Genomic DNA, 23,152 nt, shown 5'->3' on the forward strand with positions numbered 1-23,152 from the left:
TTTTATTTTTCTTTATGCTAGGAAAATACTTCAGTGTCAAGAAAGGAAGACAGAATCCCAATTATTTCTATACAGTTAAAAAAGATATTTCGATATAAATGACAGCGGTACAAAAACATCTCAAATTACTTAGCAAAAAGAAATGTATTTCTCCATCTTTTTTACCTTCTACTATCTATGAAAATCAAATGGCTATTTCTGCTTTATGGTATAATAATAATAATTTTTAAAAAAATCTGATTATTTTAAACTGCGTAATAAAATTTAAATTTTGTGTTTAGAAAAGAAAAATTCCATTTCTTATTGCTTTCCTATTGAAATTTATAAAAGGTAAAATCATAATTGCTAATATACGATTTTTTTCAACTTTGTGATTCGAAATTTGATTCGCTGTCAGAGTTTTGAATAATGGCGCACGTTTTTAAGACGCACTCAGATAAGTCACCTTACTTCGAAAAGAACGAATTCGTGCAATTTTTGCTTAACCAAACTTCAAACAAAACCGCCAAAGCCTTGAGAATTTTTTTACATACATTTTTTTTTTCAAAACGGTGTAACCTCAATATTTCAGCTAACTGATAATGAAGAGTTCCATTAATAGGAAAGTACTTACATTGCTTTATATGATTAGATGACATTATTTCTATAAAATTTCTGTAAAAACATGTTGATTTTTCTTACTATACATTCTTTAACACGAAATTTGATATTCGATTGCATTATTTTCAGGAGGAAGTTTTACTGGTAAATTGCAAACGTTTCTATCTGGCGTCGACTTCTCATATGATGATAAAAAAAAATGGCCATAAAATTTGTCCATTTGTTTCTGAAATGTGAACCTTTTGCGCAAGTATCAGTTGATACTGGAATGAAGTATCAATTCCTTGGACGAGGAGATTCCGTTAATTACGTCCAATTTGGCTTCGCCCGTGTGAGTCACCAGAAACATTTTTAAATAATAGCTAATTATAGCAGTATACCTGAAATATTACATTTATGTAAAGGATGTCCCGGAATGAACGCAACATTGGAATTTGACATCATTCGTGCAGCAACGTTTCGGCAACCCTATTAAAAAACCATTTAATAGCTGATAATTTAGGATTAGCAAAAATGGAGCGTTACAAGATAGAACAACGTGTTAACACAAGATTTGAATTAAATTTTTAAAAAAACGCATTCCCCCCCCCCTTTAGATTGTTATATTTTTCTTGAATCTTAAAGTACCTAGGATAGGGTTATGTATAACACATAGCATATGTATGGAATAACACATAGCGCAAATGGCCTCTACGGCTTTGCTGCACATGAACACTCTTTAGTCGAAATTTTCCATGACCATTTTGCATAAATGTGGTTGAATTTCGTTGATGCAGTGTTGAATTTTCTCCTTCAATGCCCGCGTGCTTGTGGGACTTTTGGTATAGACAATTGACTTCAAATAACCCAATAAAAAGAATTCCAATGATATTAAATCCTACAATCTAGGGAGCCAATTTTCAAATTTTCGACCTGTGAGCACCCGACTTTCATTATTTTTGAAATGTTATTCAACAATGGAAACACGTAATTCCATCGTGTAACAATCCATTTTTTCTATCCTTAAACTTTCAGTAGTCAAATGGATTTTTTTAATAGTGTTGGCAACACTTTACTGCACGGGGAGTGGCAAATTGAAATCTTGCATTAATTTTGGAACTCCCTTTATAATCTGCTTGCAACGGAATTATTTTAATAATATTTCTGAAATAATATTTTATAATAAATAATTTAATAATACTTCAGGAATATTTTGTGCATTCTTTTCTGAAATAATTGCAGCAGTTGTTGGGATGAAGTATAAATTCCTAGAACGAGGAGACCACGATGCCACGATGATATTGGTTCATTTTGGCTGCCCCCAAGCAAGTCTTTGTAAATTATAGCTAACGTTGCAGTATACTCGAGATATTATATTTATTGTATAACCGTCTTGCAACCGAAATATATTTACAATTTTTGTCATCCAATGTAGAATTTCATTTTAATGTGGTTAGCTAATGTAATATTCCTAATAATGTAATAGCTAAAAGAATGAAATCTCTGAATAATCGGAGCAATTTATCTTATTAATTTTTAAATGACAAATTTGCAGTTAGACTTGCATTTTCCATATAAGTTTTCCTTATCTGATAATATAGATCATGGCATAAAATGAAATATTGGCAATAGTATTCTGAAACCAACTTCTCGTATTTTGAACTCGTTGCCAGTAAAGTGATCTAAACAATCCAAATATATAATCCCTGAGAAACAAACGTTTAGCTACTTATGCTGATAGTAGTGTTAGTGACATAGCAATCTTATCAAAAAGTAGATTTAAATCCTGTTTGATTAAATTCTATCTTTTTATATTGTCAACTAACAAATTCCATATTGATTTCTACTTCTTTTTATAAAGAGAAGAAGAAATTATTTTATTAATATGTGCGATATATGGTGGCATACATTGCACAGCATTAGTTTTGCCTGTTTGTTTCAAGTAATATGTGACTTTTCTACTAAACAGTTAAAAATACTCGAACCTTTCCTAGTGTAAGTGTTTCTGCACATTACAAAGATGAAAAAATTGTGTCACTCGAAACGTTTTTAATAAGATACATTAATCTTTTCAACTGACTGGAGAAAACTGAAAAAAAATCATTGACTCTCTATAGAGAATTTCGTAAATTAATTTTGTCCTGTGAAAGCATATTTTTGATGTTTCTTAAATGAATTTTAACATTCTAAGATCTGTAAATCATATCTTTTTAAAGAATTCGATTAACTTTAAGCCAATTCATATACCTATATTAGCCGCCTTTGGCAAATAATTGGCATTCCAAGGTATATAATTGAAAAACAAAATTCATGAAATAGTTTGTGTGCTTGATCTTTCTGAGTTTTGTTAATTTGGATATTCACCTTCCTAATACTATGTATTTATATATCCAGTTATCAGAATTCATATTAATTAAATCTTTATTAATATTTTGTGATTAGATTAATCTCTCAGAATATTAGGAGCATTTAATTTCAAATATATATTTTATGTTTAGAAATATTGGAGGCTTGAGCAAAATGGGCTCCTTTTAAGGATATCAAAAATTTTATTTTTCAAAATATAAATACGATGTTTAACTTTTAAGGATCATAATTTGTTTTTAATTGTAAAGATAAAATAGTTTTTTTTGTTGCATAAATGGTCTTTTCTTCCCAACATTATCGATGAGTTTTCAAAAAAAATGTCGATTTATTATTAAAACTGACTTCAGCGTTTTATTTTCTTGTAAAAAGGTGGAACAACGAATAATCCAAACACTGATGGATTAGGAAAATAATAAATTTTTATAATATCGATGGTGACTTCATTTATGACATGTTCACTGGCTTCTTGCTTGCCTGTAAGAATTTCAATGTCATTCTTGTAATGGAATTTTAATTCATGAACCAGCATCAATAAAAAATATTACAAAGGGCACTTTTGCACACACACTTATATAGTAATTGAAGCGAAAAGTTTTTAACCCTGGAAGTCTAAACTGTTCCAATGCAGTTGTTTTCAAAGTTCAGACAAAGCATAGCAATTGGAATATAGAATCTTGCTGAAAGCCTGGCTATCAATCAGACACATAAGAAACATGTCATTAGCACGTTTTTAAAGGCCAAGAATGTTTCTTCATGTGAAATGATCAGTCGGATCGTTGAAGTGTTTGATGAGTATTTAACATAGGGAAAACTTCTTTTTCTTGTGTACAGCCGTCCACCCCGCCATCACTGAACATAGCGGTATCGACAGAATTTGTTGTGGCCGACTACTATCTTTAGCGCTGTCCATCTTTGCATTGGCCGATTCATCAAACTGACATTCTATTCGAGGTAATTGCCACAAAGTGGCCAATTACTGTCCTTCATCCTCATCTTCCTATTAAACAAGGAACAGGTCATCACTAAAAGAAAATCTGGGCTTCTAAATATTTCTGAAAATTCTTGTTTCGAAACAAAAGAAATCCGAAAATTTTCAAAGAATTGGTAAAAAAACTGCCAATTTTCAACATCATGTCCTTCATAGTTTTAAGATTGCCTGGTACAATCAGTACTGTACTTAAGTCATCATTTTCAACTTTCATATTCTTTCTTAATTCCAAGATTTCTATGCATTCCTTTAAATAATAGTAAATCGATTCCTAGACAAATGATCTATTTTCCTTCATTCTTCCAAATCTTTGGAAATATGCAGGAATTCACCCATGTCCTGATATAATTTGGATTACCAGTGGATGGTATCTTCTTCTTTTTATTTCTGGATTAGGAATAAAGTCGTGAGTTACTCTTCCCTTTTTGGACATGTACCATCTGTCAAACCATTGTAGCTTTATATCTACTCTTAATTCCCATTTTAAGACACCATTTGATTTGGGGACAGTTATATCAACACTCTTTTTCTGTGCCGCAAACTTTATATATTTATCCGCCTTTTCATTACCATAATCCCAATATGGGCCTTAAGCCAATTCAACTCTGTCCACTTATTAATTTTTACACTTTTTATCTTTTCTTTTATCGTCTATATTTTTCTATTACAATTGTGAGATGACTGTATGGTTTGCAGGACTGACAGAGAATTTTAAAAAGTTGAGCACTTCTGTCCGTCCTCCATCCTTTCACAATGTTCAATGGCCATCTTTAAAGCTTGCACGTCTGCCTGGAAATTTGTGTCATGGTTCGATAATTTCACAAGACTTTTATCGTTATCTTTCCCATAGTAGTATACTACTATTGCAGCTCCTATTTTATTTTCATCTTTTGAGCCATCTGTAAAAATTTCTGTTCCATCCTTTTCTGGTATTTTAACTTGAAAGCCATGAATAAACCAGTCTGCAGGGTTTATTCGAACTTGTCAAAATACATCTCCTAATCTTTATTGCTGAAGCACTTGTTTCTTATTTTAACTTTATTACTTGAAATTTTGTGAATATTTCCATTGTTGTGAGAACCACTAGCAAAATTCCTGTTATCACATATTGAAAACTAGTGGTGAAATAGTGTTTCCTATTTCGAAATCATCATATGACCATTATATTATTCATTTTCGTAGACGTTACTATACTGAAATTTGTAGATCTTGAGCGGATCATTTTTTTGCACTTTGACATGTGTCTGTATTGTCATATGCAACCGTTTGCTGCACAGCTCAAATTTCTAAATAAAGTCTCAAGTGGAAGCCTCTACATGACCTAAAGCTGATTCCTGGAGATTTCTTTCTCTTTACCACTAATAAAGAAACACTGGAAAAGATTTGATGCTGGCCTCAAAATTCGATTCATTAAAAAGCCTCGGGTGGAAGGTATTATACCCCCATGTGACCTAAATGACATTTTGGTGTTATATAGAAAAGCGATAATGAATTCACCATTGCTCGTAAAACAATCAGAAGCAAAAGCATGCTGTTGTAATATCTACAATCTGTTCATGCAAGTCTCCCACAGTTTCTATTTCTAACTTCTCATGGTATGTGTGAAAATCACATAAGAATTAACAGATAACAGCTATTTAAGTTATAGTTACTGACATAACATTGCTATCAAAACACTCACATTAGAATTTATTGCTCAAATACAAGAAGATTATAACCAAAATAATATCTACTCAAAATACATTTAAGAAATATATTCAATAATTATCTTATTGTCCTTCGCTACATTGGAGTATCCATTGACATCAAAGTTTTACGGAAATTCTTTGACCTTATCTTCATTTCTGTTGTATCTAGTTCTTCGTTTTGTCCTTTAAATGTGTACCAGCTGAATCCGTCTGCGGCACCTTCAAACACGCCCCTGCGATAAATACCATTTAAATTGGACTGATGACATTTCCCGTACCACCATCCACCTTTATACTTGAGGGCACAGCTCTCTGTAGTGTTGTCATTGTCCTGGTCCTTAGTGCTGAAATACTGGTGGTTTTGTCTTTCATGCATGGAATCACCTAATAAATGAGAGAATAGTTTAAAATGGAATCTAACGTGTAGTAATTCAGAAATTTTATGCAGTTACTTATTCAAATGGCAATAAAGTCCCTGAGAATTTTCAGAACTTAATAACACTGTAATTGATTAATTTAAATTAAAATTAGAACTTGGAAGTATGGATTTTATAATGGAAAAGAAATTCCAAAATATTTTAAGTAGCCGCTTTTGGTGAGTATTTATTTCTAGAGGGTTCATAATTGCTAAACATTTCAATGAAATACTTTGTGTAGTTTGATCTTAATAGCTTCCTCAATAAAACACACGGTCTACCAATGAGTATTTGGACACCTATGTAAATGAGGATATCTGCGGTCCTGATCTACGTCACGCCTTCTGTACTTAAATATCGTGTAGGAAACAGCATTGGCATTAGAGTCTCATGCAGGATGCCACAAAATTCAGAGCTCTCTGACTTCGAGAAAGGCGTAATTGTCGGATATCGTAGAAGTGGCCAATCTTTAAGGGACTTACCTAATGAGTTATATAAAACAATCCAAAATCGATAGTGGCTTTTGTGATTAAGAAGTGGAAGGTGAGTGGTGATTGTCGGAATGTGCTTCGAACAGGCAGACCCATGAAACTGAGAGATAGGGATCGACGAGAACTGTCCAAAGAAATTCGGGAAAACCGCACCAAACTGATGGTCCACATACTCCAAGAGTTCCAACAAGCATCCGGTACTATTATTTCGATAAATACCATACACAAGGAAACACATTTGCTTGGTTTCTACGGCCGTGCTCCCGCCCACAGGCCTTCGATTACAAAATCTAACCATACTGCTCGGTTGAGATAGTGCAAGTCGTCGAAATTGGGCCATACATGAGTGGAAACAAGTTCTCTGGAGTTCAACATTCACTTATTCACACAACTCCCGAACATTTATGTTTATTATTAGCAGAGATAAAAATAATAAATTAAGATATACTAAACACTAAGCAGTAAAAAGCAATTAAAATGTGAAAGTTTAAAAAACGTTCTTATTTTAAACATTGTATTGAACTGATTAATAAGAAAGATACCAAACCTGCATCCCCCCTGTAGCTATCAATATGCAATCTGTATTTGTTGCTTTCATCTTCTATCCAAAAAAGATCGTAGAGGGCATATCTCTTTTCTCCGTCGACGGCTTTCAAATAGAATCGAATTGAATCAAGGCGCTGATTGGTCAAGGCATATATGTTGTCATTACCTAAATAATTAAAAACATTCTCATCAGTAGGTTATCATTTATCCTGACACCAATAATAGTTTTCCCAGTGTCAATAAAAAAGTTTATGAGTTTCGTATAGTTATATAAAAATAGGTTATTTATCAAGCTTTTTTTTTTAGCTTTTTCTTACTAGGATTTCGACTATCGTATTCCAATCAAGATAGAAATATATATATTAATTGCAATCGCTATAGCTATAACATTTCCTTGTTTCACAAATTCTCAACTCAAATCGACAGAAACACTAAAGTGGCAGGCGTTTGCTTTCAATATTAGTACACCAAATCGCTTTACCCATTCACTGGCAGAGAAATTTACATACGCTTCATTTTACAGCAGTTTCTTATGAGATATCTCGTAAATGGCAGTAAATGGGTTAATGACACAGTGAAATAAAATATTAAAAGGTAAAAATATCATTGTCTCTATTCCGTTTGGCTCTGCAGAGGTCCTGTCATGTATATTCACGAAAAAAATCATAAATTGGAGTTTTCCTAACATCTTTCCATTTCTCTATGGGTCTTTCCTTTTTACCCTTTGCTAAAGAGCTTTTTTTGCATGGGAGGGATAATTTATTCAATTTAATATTTAATTTTTTCCGCTATTTTTCTTCTTAAAATAAAATTCATATCCCTATGTAATTCAAATAAAAATAACTTTTTTTCAGGGAGAAAGCTCTTTTTTTAATGCATTTTTTGATCACCACTCTTTCTTTAACAGGAAAATAATTCAGATTAAGCACTGCTTATTTAGTACAAGAAACATAATAAATAATATTTTAACATTTGGGAAGGAATGAAGCATTTAGGAAGAAATAAATCACATTAAATACTGCTTATTTAGTGTAAGCAAAATAAATAATATTTTAACAGTTGGGAAGGAATAAATTACATTAAGCACAGCTCATTTAGTACAATGAAAATGAATAATATTTTAACATTTGGGAAGGAATGAAACGATTTAAATTTTATCCAAGTTGAAAGTTTTTTACCATCACTGCTTGACTTGCTATCATTAAATAGGATAGTGCTCGAAAGCTGCAGATCTACATTATTAAATACCACTTTCGATGACTAAATATCGCTTCCTAGAAATATAAATATTCATTACATGTTATACACAACACTGATTTATAAAAATGCACAAGTTTTGCTTACAATAAAGAGTATTTTAACTTAACAGTCCTCATTTGTTTTTTGGAAGATAAAAAGGAAAGTACTATTTCACTATAAATTATAACAGTCATTTCACTGACCAATTAATTGTCAACGAAATCTTGCGCAAATCGATCCTAGAGTCACCTAATATAATGGAATTTATTTTTATTATCACCTTTACCGCAGCATCGTTAGCCCCTATTCTAAGGCATGGGCATGTCCTAAGCAAAAACCATATCCGAATTCAAAGCACTTGATGTAGTTAAAAAGCTCACAGCAAATTATAACGCAAAGTATTTTACAAAGAATTCTTGGAGAAAGCGGTCCTTAAAAACAATAAGGCTCGGTTGCCTTTGCTTTTTTTATTTTCTCGCATACGTAGTATCAATAAAGTTTAATAATCGTCAAAAAAAAAATGAGCACTCGATATTTTGACGAATCTCTACGATTTTGTCCTTCCTGAGATCGAAAACGGATTTTTGGAAAATGTCCGTCCGTCTGTGACGAAGATAACTCAAAAATGCTTAGAGTTAAACGGTTGAAATTTGATATACGGTCTAAGGTCTTTTCACCACATTTACAGATTTCTATCATATTTTGAGTAAAATCCGTTTAGAGGAAGTTCGTCTGTCTGGCTGTTCGAATATATTTAACACAATAATTGTAACACGAAGAAAGATAGCTAGATAAAATCCGATACACAGATTTGACATCTATAATGTAGACATTTGCCAAATTTTGAGACAAATCCAAAGAGGAGTATGTTGGATTGACAGATGGATCTGTCAACTGTCTGTCGGTCTGTACTTTCAGAAACATATAAACGTGATCATTCAAAGATGCATTGACTTAAATATATCAAATTTGGTACAGGATTTTGTGACTACAAATGTAGTTGTGTGTCAAATTTTTGTTTTAATCGTTTTAGAAGAAAGGTATATAAAATAAAGATTCCATTACTATTAACTTTATGTCAGGGATTAATTATCAAATAACTTGCCAAGGGGACATGACAGACTCAGCAAAAATGCCAAATTCACGCCAAAAAATATTTTCTAACTATTGTATGCCACTGCCAAGTAAGGCGTTATCTGGCATGGCAAATTCATTAGAGAGTATAGGAGAAAGTTTTGTGGAGACCACTCTTACTTATTTGACTGAAAGTTAAGAGGCAAAGCACTTATACAGAGCCCGAATAACAAACCTGTAAAGGCATTTACTTACGAAAAATAAGACTTTCTTATTCAGTGTCACCTAATTTTTTGATTTACATGTGTTCTCTAACATATTCAATTAAACAAAATTAAAATTTCCGAACAATATAGTTAAGATTTTTTTTTTAATGCTTTCAAAATCTTATCCTGTTGAAATGGATTGGCTAACTGACAAGAAACAGGAAAACTTTGAGCATTTCGAATAAAAAGAATGAAAATTTAAATAAGAAAAATGTTTACAATAAGAAGTAAAACTTAAGAAAGTTTTGAAATTTTTTTGGCATATTGTTCAAAATTAGTATTTCATTTTTTTACGCTTGAGATATCCGAAATCAACACTCTTGAGTTTAGTTTAGTTATATTAACGTCCCGTTTTAAAACAACACTAGAGCTATTTGGGGACGGACCTCGACATTTTGAACAGCGGTCAGATGACGAGGATGACATCTGAGCTCACAGCACTCTCTACACACTTCCACACCAACGGGTGAACGGTTAACTCGATTGAAGTGACATGCAATCGAAAGATTTACTATTTCATTATATCTTAATGTTTATTACTTAAGGACTGCTTGTATAGATATTAAATTGATATCAATAAAAACAGCTGGTTTAGGAATTTTTGAAAAGGAAAGGGGATTCCCGAAGCTTGTATTATTTACTTAAGAAACTTAATTCAAACTTGTACATATCATTCGCCTTATGTAATGGAATATTTTCTTCATTTCACTTATAGAGACATTATGTAGTTTTTAAACAAATCAGATTTATAAAAAGGAATATAAAAAAGAAAACAAAGAATTTTTTTATATCTATTTGATAAAGTTTTCGCATTTTCTTTCTGGAGGGAGGTACATAAAAAGAATACAATGATTCCGTAAAGCTATATAAGGAGATGATAACATACATCCTCAGTTATCACACAGACTGCAGAGCACTTTTAAACATAATTGGCATTTAAAAGATTTAAAATGCAATTTATATTTGCACTGAAGGAAATTTTTCTATTTAAATCGCCTCTCTCACTAATAATATTTTGTGCCTGAATGAAAAGAATTGCAAAGATCTTACCTAACCAAAAATCTTTTTCAATGTCCCCGAATCCTACTTTGTAACTTGACCAAGTCTTAAAAAAATAATCGATTGGTCTGCTGAAATTTCCTCTTCTTTGTATCACCTATACCAAAAGAAACATATTATGCATTCAAGAAATAGTTGTTTTTTAAAGGGCTACATAATCTATACTAATAATATAGATGAGTTTCTAAAAAATTTCTAGAAGATTAACAGTCTACAATGAGATTTTACTCTGGATTTACCTTCGCCCTTCCTTGATAGAAGCGCTTTATTGTACAAGGTGATCAAAATAAAACACCCCTATTCTGAGCTCTCTATACAACGAAATACTCAGTATAAAGGCTTCAAAATTGTTGAGCACACTATTCACGGCATGGGGAATGGATTTCCTTTTTAATTTCTATTGCTGAAATGAAAAAAAAAATAACAGATGAAAAAATGAAGAAATTTAAATGATCATTGTAACTGCATTTCTGCACTGTAAGCAAAAATTAGCATAACCCCTTGATTTGCAGATACTATTCAAGGCATAAAAGGGGATAAAATTTGGAAAATGCAATTCTTATCAGCGATGGCAGTCACGCTGCCAAAACGTGCTTTGTTTGCGAAGTCATTTTATGAACACAAAGGAAATTCTGCAGCTGCACTTTGAGAGTTTCGTCAACTTAAGAATTTACACAAAGGACCCTTACTTCCACAAACTGTCAGGAATAGGATCGCTCGATTCGAGAAAACTGAGATCTTAGAATTCAGCCGGGTCGAGGACGCAAATCGATTCGTTCAAATCTTCCCACCGCTATTGTTGAACAATCAATGGATAACGTTGTAGACTGTAGTAGTGCACATACAGTTTCACGGCCCTTGAGTATTCCCTACACTACTCTGCAGAACGTATTGAGAAAAATAGTGCATTTTTACCCGCACAAAATTCGTTACAATCAGCAGTTGCTGCTCATCGACAGGGAGAAGCGACTGACCTTTGGCATTTTTGGTTAGATTTGAAATGGATGCATCGTGGCCATGGCATATTCTATGGAGCGATGAAACACATTTCCGTTTAAGTGGAACAGTCAGTACCCATAACTGTCGCATTTGGGACATGGAAAACACTCGCACCTTCCAAGAGATTCCGCTTCACTCACTTCAGTCTGATGTGAATTCACAGACACATTTACTCTTGGACCTTTCTTTTTCGAAGAGACTACCGAAACATGCTCGAAAATTTAGTTGTACCCCAAATGCAACAGTGCCAATGTCTTTATTCAATTACTTTTATGTAAGATGGAGCGCCTCCACACATTGGACTCTGTGTACAGAAGGTTCTTCGGCAACATTTTACTACTGACAGAGTAATAAGTCGCGCGTTCCCGAAAACCAGACCATCTCGTTCTCCAGATTTTAATCCTTGCGATTTTTGACTGTGGGGATACTTAAAAAAACTTGTTTATCGAGGACGTCTAGTACCTTTGACAGATATGGAAGACAGTGTCACTCTGCATGTGAGAAGCATCTCAATCGACCCATTACGATCCACAGTTGAACAAGCTGTCTACAGAATTACGATCCATAGTTGAACAAGCTGTCTACAGAATGCAGATTTTACATCTTGAAGAAGGAAACCCTATTGAGCAGTTTCCCTTGCATCAATAAGGTCCTTGTGATTGAATGTTTGATGCGTTCGAATAAAATGTGCTACAAATGTGTATTTTGTGTCTTTTCAGCATATTTTCTTTTGCCCAGCGCCATCTATCGGTGTTTCTAGAACTAATTATTTTTCTCACGTCATCGGTCTCCCTATGTCTTGAATAATATGTTCAACAATTTTGGAGCCTTTACACTGAGTAAAAAGTTTAGAGTAGGGGTATTTTAATTTTGATCACCTTGTATATATTCGGTAAAGGGAGACACTATCCTGCAAACATAGAAATCAACATATCATTCTAGTGAACAAGGTCCTCCACAATGAAATGACCGAAAGATATTACATTATTGTTAACGCCAGAAATCTTACTGTTACAGCGTCAGCTACTCCATACACAAAAGAAGCTTCATAATAACGAGATGCTCTGAAGCCATTACATCATTGCTGTTATATCGAAACGAACTGTATAATGCATTCTCCAATAAATAAAACTTCGTAATAATGAGATATTCCGAAGCCATTGAAGACTATTGGATTGTAGTGCAGATGTTGGAAAACCACATTATACACAGATAATCAACAAAAATGCAGAATTTTAATGCAGTATTTCAATCTGCAATATCTAGTCCTAGTTCGTTTTTTCTTCATAAATTAAATATTCAATTCAATTTTTTTTATAGCAAAAGCAAAAAAAAAAAAGAAAAAAAAAGGGCTTATTAAGAAAAAGAAAAAGATTAATTTTCTGGAAATCACGCAATTACCGCGAATTTATAAAGGCTAAATGTGCGCAATTTGATTTCTTGATTATTTCTTATTCTCAAATACACAGTTTAAAAAAAATATGTTATTTATCAAAGTTTGTAAAAGAAATGAATTTTTTTTAATAAATAAGATAATAATTATTTTTAGACTACTTTTGGACTCAAGTATCTTAAATGTGCATTTTGAAGTAAAGAAAATGATTCTCTGCCATTCACTTCGCATTTCATTATAAGAAAAGATATAAAAAAATGAATGGATGTTACCAGAAAATAATATAGAATTTCGAAAAACAAGGGGAGGGATTTAATGTCTGTGATATCCCTCGTATTTATACATTTCATATAAAAAATTGTGTATTGTCTGCTTTGATTTTATTCTTCTAAAAAGTATGTTACTGATGTGAAAATTAAATCCCCATTGCATATTGGACTTGTATTTCAAGAGCATGAATGGATTACTTTAATTTCACAAGAAAAATAATCTGTATTTAAGATTAACACTTCTTTGCATGATGATGGAAATTTCCATCATAACATTTAGTGAACAAAAAAAAAAAAAAACTCAAAATAGGTGTATTGTAAATTGGTTATCGCTGGCAGCTTTTTTCAAGACTATTGCATAATAAGGAAGTGGCTGTCAAAAAAAGAAATCAAATGTCACAATCATTACAGCGGGTTCGAACCTGACATTCCGCTGTTTGTTATGGTTGGAAGAAACGCATGATTTCTTAAACATTTTTTATAACTAATCTGAGATTGTTTAGTTAATAAAAGCGATAATGAGTGGGGAGATTTAGAAGAAAGGGACACTGAAGATTTTGTACTGCGCTTAACATGCAAATTTGCATGTTGATGAGTATTTCCATCATACTGTTTTTTAAATTATTTTATATTATATATTTATACTAGGATATTTTTAAAATTTTTATTTTTATCTAGAGCATGAATCATATCACCCTGATTTATTTCACAAAAAAATTATGCAAAGAAAGATTAAAGAAAGAAATTAAACTTTCCCAAATCTATTTGCTCATTGCCAAAGCTTTTCTGGAGGTCTGATCCAAATTAATCTTTAAGATCTTTGCAACTCTCGTGATCTCTATAATAGTTTGTTCTACCAACATGTAAAAATGTTACTGCCATAAGTAAAAAACAGTGCATCTTTACCGTCCATCCTCCTCCGTCGGTATTCATGTCACAGAAAACATCGATTGATCTGTCTTCCATTATCCTGTTTCTCGGCCAGATAGTATAGACGCCGCTCTTATTGCGACCACTGCGCAATACCTCTTCACAGTCCATTGGTCTTTCTCTACTATTCTGAGATATTGTGGGACCTTCAAATCAAACAAAAATGCATTCATTTCAAAATTAATTTCATGATTTATGATTAATTGCATTTACCACGAAAATAAAACTTTAGTTGAAAACTTCAACATATTGCTGGTATCCTAATTTATTACAGCCTCTTCAGCCACATTATTAGTTTTGGATTTCCGCCAATTTCTCCCCAACAGATAATCGCAAGATCTAGACTTAATTCCACCGGTATTTTAACAAAAGTTATTAAATTGGCGGTTTAATTTTGTCTTCAGGTTACATCAAAAATGATAACAGCAATTTTGTTTAATATACGGTACAACAGAAATAGCACAATTTTTATTAAAAAATTCGTTAAATTGGAAAGAGTAGGGGAAAAAATGAAGATTTGATATATTTTCTGAAATGCAGTGTAAAGGAATTAAGTTTAGAAAAGACTACATTTAATCAAAAGTACACGGAAAAAATTTTATACTTGAGAACTGCATTCGAATCAAAGTGTGCATATTTAAAATATTTGGAATAATCTCTTTGCCCTTTCTTTTCTTCAATTCTTCCGTATCATATGCAAAGGATGATGATTGAGATCCAGTGTTGTTGGGATTTGAAAACGAAATTCATTGTAACTGCTTTGCCTTAATCTGTCCAATCCTGAATTACACCTGTAGATAGTAAATACCATCCACAGATACCGATTGCAATCCTGAAATGCAATCGGTATCTGACGATGGTATTTACTATTCACAGATTGAAAACATTCGAAAATTGTTTTATGAAATTATTTCGATGTCTAGAAATATTTATAGAATGAGCAGTCGTTTTTACTTATGAAAAGGAAATAATTTTCCTGCTAGATCCATGATTACTAACCTGCAGGTCGCTTTTGAAAGTAGTTTCTCAATGACTAAGATAAACCAGGGAAGAAATGTCAAGTGTTAAAAAGATGTTCTTTTCAGCGTTTCAAGGGCTCTTTTTTATTCTGAAATTTAAAAAATTATTCATGTTTGTACAAAAATAAAAGTTTTTTTTTTTTTTTTTGCAGCTCACAATTTTATACTTAGGATTTTTGGAAAATAGCCCGTCAACTTCACAGTTGTGATTTTGATATCAAATTGGGAAATCTAGTGCAAGTTAAAATAGTAGTCGCAGGACTTCGAACATAATAACGCTGATATATGTAGTATCGAAGTTTTGAGAGGTGTTATTTTTATTTTGTAACTACAAGGATTGCCTTGATGTAATTTATCGCCGAGAAAGGCATGGGTTTTTTTCTTATTTTACTACTCATTAAAAATGCATTATGAAATAAAATATTTTTATTCATGTATTATAATTTACGACTGTAGCATTCATGTTTGTTCACTTTATTATTTAAGACACTGCTGATATTTATGAATATTATTATAAATAAATGAGAGTAATGAAACTGATAAGAGCTTGGCCAATTATATTTGTTCAAGCTTTAATGAAACCTCCATATTATTTTAGAATGCATTTCTTTAAAATGTATTTATTTATCTACGAGGCTTATAACATCTTTTTAATTAAATTACCTCTAGATTCCCTCACTTCAACTGTCCTAGGCAAACTGCCTGATCTTCCTAGAAATTTTGCTATTGGCTATACGATATATTACTGTGCGATACCCCGACATAGCCAGAGGACAAGCTAAAAACTTGATGGGGTCCCCGAAGAGCAACCCCACTCAGCACGAAGGAACAAACTACACTTGTGACATCGTACCCTTACAAACAATAAAGAACCCTATAGAGAAAACGTAAATTGGTACAAAAAAAAGAATAGAAAAAAAAAACATTACATTTTGCATTGCTTATACTATCCCTGGAATGATACAAAAAGACTAGATGTGTATAAATGCCAAAATCCATAGAATGATGCCTAGAAATATATAAAATGCACGAAGCAGAAAAAGTTGAATTAAAGAGCACACACAGGAAAATGCAACTTTGCCTTGGTAATCATATCTACGGCTACGTCCAAGTAGGACATAGATCTATCATTGTGATCACAGACAGAAGTGGTGTTTCCAGAAACTTGAAAAATTTCCAGTTGCAGGAAAAATAATAAAAAATAGACAGGAAACCTGAAACATAAATATAATTTTTTAAAAAATCTTTTTGATAAAAACAAATACTTCTTATGAATATATTTTTTCTCACTAATTAAACTGATTTAGAAAAAAGAATAATTAAAACCAGTGCTACACGATGTCATATACTACGACTCAAACACCCGATTAAACATTTGAATCAATTGATTCGTCATTCACAGAAACAAGTGTTGACAGTCACATGTCGTGGCATATTTTTGATTCAATTAAACTTGATCCATCTTTTGATGACTTAAACGGGCCATTTGATAGCGGAAGAATTTGCAGTTGTTGCTGCCGCAACAGTAACATGGACTTGTTTTAGTTTGTTGATTCAAAAAATGAGATGTAAAAAATTATTATTTACGATTATGATTGACGGCGGAAAAGTGACTCATGACATTTAGCCGTATGCTTACAGAAACAAATGGCTTGCTACGAAATGGAATATTCGAGATTTTTCCTTTGTCTCGAATGTAAAAAACCAACCATCAGAAAAATATCTTCAAACATGAATGTTCAACGTTTGACATTAGAAACTCAGGTCGGAGATCGTAGTTTCGCAATTTGAAATCCCATTATATGGTGCTACAATCTAGAATCTAAAGTTGGTAGTTTTTCTTAACATTTCGTAGAGCATTGAATCAAATGAAGTACCTTTATTAATCCGAAATGAGCGTTTATGATTCAAATTCAGCAGTTTTGCGGCAAAATCAGCAAACTTTTAGTATTTTTATCAAATGAGAAATCGAATATTTAGCCACAGAAATTATAACCTATTTTTCGAAAGATGTTATTCCTGATGAGTTTAATGATTGTTAGTTTCACAACCATTTAAAAACTTTTATTTTATGTTAATATAGTACAAAGAAGTTTATATATAGAGTTATAAAGAGTTATAAACTGGAACAACATTCTATAAGTATCATAAAAAATTTAAAATGTCGAAAATGCACTTTTTTGTTTTCTTACAACAATTACACACAAACAAAATTAACAAACATTAACAAAATTACAAACACAATTAAACCAAATTTTATGAATGAAAACAGTAAATAGATTGTAGATAACAAAAATTGTGGTGAGTGCATCATGTGTCATAATATATAAATAGAAATACGAATCTCTAATTGGAAATTTTATAGCTCGAAAATATTTTAGGCTTAATTCGTTTGTTTTGTCTTCGCTAGGTTTATTAGCATCAACCACTGCATTTAGTACGAAATGATTTTTCAATCAGCAGTTTCCTTAAGCACTCAGAAGTTTTAATGTTTGCAGAAAAGTTAATAATATCTATAAGTATCATGATAAGTGTGAGAAAATCAATTAAAATATTCCATTTATAAGCATGACAGATGTTATCTCTACGAATAATAAAGATCAGTGTGCATGTATTGGTATTCAACAGGTCTATTGTTAAACATAAAGCTGTAAAATTTGGCACATATATATTTTGGAGGTGAAAACATGTACTTGGGAGGGATTTTTTTTTCAAATCTTAATTAATTAAAATTTATGTAGCTTTTGGCGTTTTGTCGCGATGGGTTCCGAAAATATTACAGCACAAAATTGATTCTTACACCACTTTAAAATTTAAAAATCGTCTTTATAATAATATCAACTTATTTGTTACGCAGTTTCCCTGATATTTGGTTGTTTAGCAAAAATGTAAATCGTTATCATTGTTTCATCAAATATTTAATAATGTGATTTTTTTCCATTGTTGGAAAGCGAAGAAGGGCGATTCTGTAAAATATCTGATTAGTTTAAATGAGGAATAGACAGAGAAATCACAGTACCATAAAATTCAGAGGATATATGGAGTAAGTTACGCATTTAATGATGTTATTGGATTTGAATCCGTTAGGATTGTTTGTGTACGCAAAGAACAGAACCAGATCAAGAGTATTAAAACACCACAGTTTTTTTGTCAATGATAATTTGGTGCTTAAAGATAGTTGCTGACTTAATCATCAATATGAAGTTATGTATAAAATATTCCTTTGACATTAAGTTGCAAACCAGTTGTTCACCAATAGGGATTTGCTAACAATAACAATAAAAACTTTTCTATCTTTAATTATGTAAATTTAAATAAAATTAAATATTAACTGTATATTGCTTTACGTTTTACGTTTATCCATTCTAATGATTATATCCTCGATGAAAATGAATCGATAAACAAAGGTTTTAAATTAACAAATTGCCAACATTTAATTAAAAATTCATAAGAAATTTAATTCTTAATTGAGGTTTAGGTTTTATTAATGCGTATTTAAAATTCGTTCATAGACCGGATACTCGGGATTAAAATTCTTTCATGTATGTATTCTTTCTTTCAAATACATTCTTCTTGTATTCTTTCAAACGCATTTCAGCGTAAAACTCATTCTATGAAAATTTGAGGATAAATTAAACCAGACGATTTTTAAAAATTGTTAATGGCTAGTTTTCTCCACTCCTCTTCCATGAAATAAAAAGTACGGTCGTTTGAGAAATGTAACGGTTAAATCTTTGTTCTAATTTCATTGCTTTCGATTTTCCTTCACAATATATAAAAATAAAATGAAATAAATAATTTTTCTTTCAACGTAATAACAAAAGGAAATTAAATCGAAGCAGTAAATCTCATAAGTGTTTTACATAGAAAAGCATATTATATTATATATTGCACTGATTAATAATACACTGTATTACTTTGATGTACAAATTTTTGTATACTCTGTTTTAATTACTTTCAGTTATGTCGTTAATGCTTGTCAATGAATGCTTTGATTATTTCATTTGTATATTACATATTAGCACAAAACTTACTTTTGTAGAATTATTCTTGAATGATAATATATTATTAAAAATATTTTCATATAAGATACTTCATACTAAACAATTTTATACTCGTCTTTTTCAAACTCTTTTTCGTCGCATGCATTGCCAGATATATTTACATACTTCAAAATAAGTCATTTCATTTCAATTTCAATCAAATGGTCTAGAATGCTTGCTGTGTATTAGATATTTAATAAACAGAATTGCAGGTCATTTAGTAAACATCCTGACTAAAAAATTTTATCGAATAAAAAAAGCCAACATTTTCTAATTCTTTGCAATTTTTCTAATAATTCCTATTTATGATAATGATCATTGATAAATATGATGGTAATATATATTATACTAGCTGACCCGGCAAACGTTGTTCTGCCATATAAATTATTTCTAGTGAATATTTTGGTCGTAAATTAAAAAATAACGAATGTATTGTAAGTGTGGGGGGATGGGATCTATGACAGAAAGGGGAATAGAGCGCTGTAGACGATGATCGCCGATAAAAAAAACACACACCAACCATTCATTTTCTCAATACAATGCATTTCATTAACGTAACAAACATATACATTGTTTTATCTCTTAAAAGTTAAACGTGAAGTGAAAAAAGTAATATATTTTTTATATAAAAATGAAATAAACAAAATCAATATTCATTTCGAAGAGCAATGGAGTGTACGATATTTTTTGTCAGTCCGTCTTTAGCCAACACAAATAAGCTCCATGGTTTGCCAACTCTAGAACATGCCACGTATAATTGTCCGTGTGAAAAACATAGCGTGCCCAAATCTAAGCCGCAAACAGACATCGTTTGGCCATGTGACTTATTGGTTGTCATTGGGAATGCCAATTTAATAGGAAATTGAACGCGTTTGAATTCAGCTGGCACGTCTGTGAGAATCATTGGAATTCGTGGCAGCAAAACATTTTCGGCTTGTAATTTGCCTTCCAAAATGGTGGTTTCGATAACGTTTTTCATCAATTTTTTAATGACCAATCGCGCGCAATTGCACAGCCGTGGTGGGTTCAAATTCCGAAGTGAAATAACCGGAGATCCAACTTTCAGTCGTAGAAGGTGTGGTGACATGCCTGGCAAATCCAGTGAGCTCAAAAACTCTATTGAAAAATTTACAGCTTCGTTAGCATCGTAAATTGTATCTATCGATTTATATGATAAAAAGTCGCCTGACAACGAGTGCTGTAACTTGAGGTTTAAATCGTCGACGTCCACATTTCTTGTTGCCAAGATGGCTCTTTCTGCCAGCCACGCATGATTTATGTATTTTGTGCGTACATCGGAAATATACGGTCAATGAGAGAATTTTTCGAATCAACGATAGTGCAGAAGTTAGTTGGCAATTTTATGCATCCAGTATTTTCATAGACAGCAACTTTTCAATCGCCGATATACAACAATTGGTCCGAGAATGTGTCAGCAGATGGATCTTATAGCATTTGGACGCGCGAGTTTATTTTTAGCTGGACTTTTTCAACATTACGTCACAGTGGCGATGATTTCAAGCAAGCGTTGATTTCATCAGCGTACGGTGAACGTGGATAGGAACATCCTAATTACCTATCGTTGTGAAATATATTGTACTTTACGACCTATTCTCATACCTACCAAATACACATAAAAAATGTCATAAAAATCGGTCTATCCGTTTCGGAGTAGTACGAACACAAACACCGTGACATGAGATTTTTATATATTAGATAAAATTGGTATTTTAGGTTTAGGAAATGCCATATTATTGCTCTGAGAAAAAAAACTAGCTTGATATGAGCTGTTTTTATTACAATTTTAATGTGTCGAAAAATTTAAAATTGTTCAACTTTTTACTGTAATTGTGTGAAATTTTTTCTACTCACTCTAAAATGCATACTTAATAGAATTAGGGATGTATTTGTAAAGATATTTCTTAGAATGTTTTCTAAAAATATTGAAAGTGAGTAAATTTGATATTTTTCACAAAAATAAATAAAATTTTTGGCAATTTTTCTTCCCTTAGAAACTAATATATATTTATCAAAAATCAGATCCCTAATTCTGTTCAATACATTGTGAGGTCCCTTTAAAAATACTGTGCGAGAAGGAGCATTTAAAAAAAAGCTTAATATTAATAATAATTAAAATTTTAAATATTTAAATATTTAATTTCTGAATCTGAAAAATATTTAGTTTCTGAACAGTTAACATCTATCTACTACAAAAATTGGTTTAAAATTGTGGAAAAAAGTATTTTGGGTACCAAGTTCTCTTTTAATTTCGAATTAAGGGAATGTTTGATTAATCTTTGCACTTTGAAGAGATAACGTCATTTTTTCTCTTATTTTAAAGCTTAAATTGCAAAATTAGTTTGAAATCGGCCCAATGGTTAAGGAAAAGATATGAAACATATATACATACATAGCCCAAGATAATTTTCATTGAGGTTATTGATTTATTTAAATTATCTAAATTAAAATTAAGATTTGTAAATGTTTTTAATTAGCATTTCGATTTAAGATTTTCTTTCCAAACCATTTTGAGAGAATATATAAAGAAAGAAAGAGAGTACTTACATGATGAAGTCCCTATTCCTCCCGGAAAAAACAAACTGCTTTTCTTCTCTGTTTTCAATTTAAGACTAAACGCTGGCGGTATTTTCCAACACTTTATGCAGCTGAATATAGAGATTAAACAAACAACAGTGCACATTGAAAAAGAAAGCATCTATTCAGATAAGGTCTCTTGATATTTCATATTCTATATAAAGTGTTTCCCAATAGAATGTGTTGCCTTATCTCTTGCAGGCTGAAACGGGTTTTTCCTTCTCTCTGTGTCTCTTTTCTTGACTACCAAAGTGGCAAAAATTGACTGATAACATCAGCAAAGGACACAAAAAAGACTTTATACAGTCCACTCTTTATCACAAAGACAAAATTCACAGAAACTAGGGGAAGTGCCATCTCCTTGGTTGCTTTCACATACTTCAATAATATACGTAGATAATCCGGCAGATATCAGAATTAAACTTGTAGTCACAAAATCACGCACCAAATTTGATATATTTAAATTATTGCAATTTTGACTTATAGCGTTTACATGCTTTTGAAAGGAAAGACCGACGGATGGTTAACCTTTAGTTGGATTCGGCTCAAAGTTTACTTGGCGTCTACACTATAGATATTAAATGTGTATACCGCTCTCTTCGTTTTGAAGTTATCATGTTAATTTATATTGGAACAGCCGGACAGATGGATTTCCTCTTAAAGCATCCAAATTTGGTAGAAAATGTGGCGTAAGATCTGATACAAAAATCGAATTTGTGCTTTAGATTCGTTTTACAAAGTCGATCGAAACAAAAATTAGACAAAAAATTGCACTTGATGATTTGGCAAAATCCCATACCAAATTTGATATATTTAAGCCCCTACATTTTTGAATTATCATGTTAATGTGTTTCTGAAATTTCAGACCGACAAACAATCGATTCTTTATTGGATTTAGTTCAAACTTTGACAGGTCACCATACAACACATGTTAAATTTGTGTACCGAATTTCATTTATCTAGCTCTTTTCGTTTTGTAATTATCGTGTTAATTTATATTAGAACACCAGACAGATGAATTTCTTCTTAACGGATTTTGCACAAAATTTGGCAGAAATCTAAAAATGTAATTTAAAGATCTTATCCAAAAATCGAAATTGTGTTTTATATTCGTTTTTCACAATCAACTGAAAAAAAATTGACACAAAACTGCACTTGTAGTCATAAAATCCCATACCAAATTTGATATAT

The 23,152-nt window shown here is 31.7% G+C and overlaps 1 protein-coding gene across 1 annotated transcript; it reads right to left on the reverse strand.

Annotated features, from left to right (window-relative positions):
* Positions 1-5,600: 5,600 nt before the first annotated feature.
* On the reverse strand, positions 5,601-22,067 carry LOC129983962 (techylectin-5A-like). The gene is made up of 5 exons (XM_056093694.1): positions 21,932-22,067; positions 14,281-14,450; positions 10,705-10,810; positions 7,077-7,241; positions 5,601-6,006 (listed from the first exon to the last, which is right to left on the reverse strand). The coding sequence occupies exons 1-5, from the start codon at positions 22,065-22,067 to the stop codon at positions 5,717-5,719; spliced, it is 867 nt and encodes a 288-aa protein (XP_055949669.1). The 3' UTR covers positions 5,601-5,716.
* Positions 22,068-23,152: the final 1,085 nt, after the last annotated feature.

The sequence above is a fragment of the Argiope bruennichi genome, chromosome 9 (genome assembly GCF_947563725.1).
Source record: "Argiope bruennichi chromosome 9, qqArgBrue1.1, whole genome shotgun sequence".
Lineage (NCBI taxonomy): Eukaryota > Metazoa > Arthropoda > Arachnida > Araneae > Araneidae > Argiope > Argiope bruennichi.

Coding starts and splice junctions, on each gene's coding strand:
- LOC129983962 (XM_056093694.1), bottom strand. CDS start 22,067: ATGTGCACTGTTGTTTGTTTAATCTCTATATTCAGCTGCATAAAGTGT. Junction 14,451..21,931: donor AGGAATAGGGACTTCATCAT/GTAAGTACTCTC, acceptor TTTGATTTGAAG/GTCCCACAATATCTCAGAAT. Junction 10,811..14,280: donor CCGACGGAGGAGGATGGACG/GTAAAGATGCAC, acceptor CTTTTGGTATAG/GTGATACAAAGAAGAGGAAA.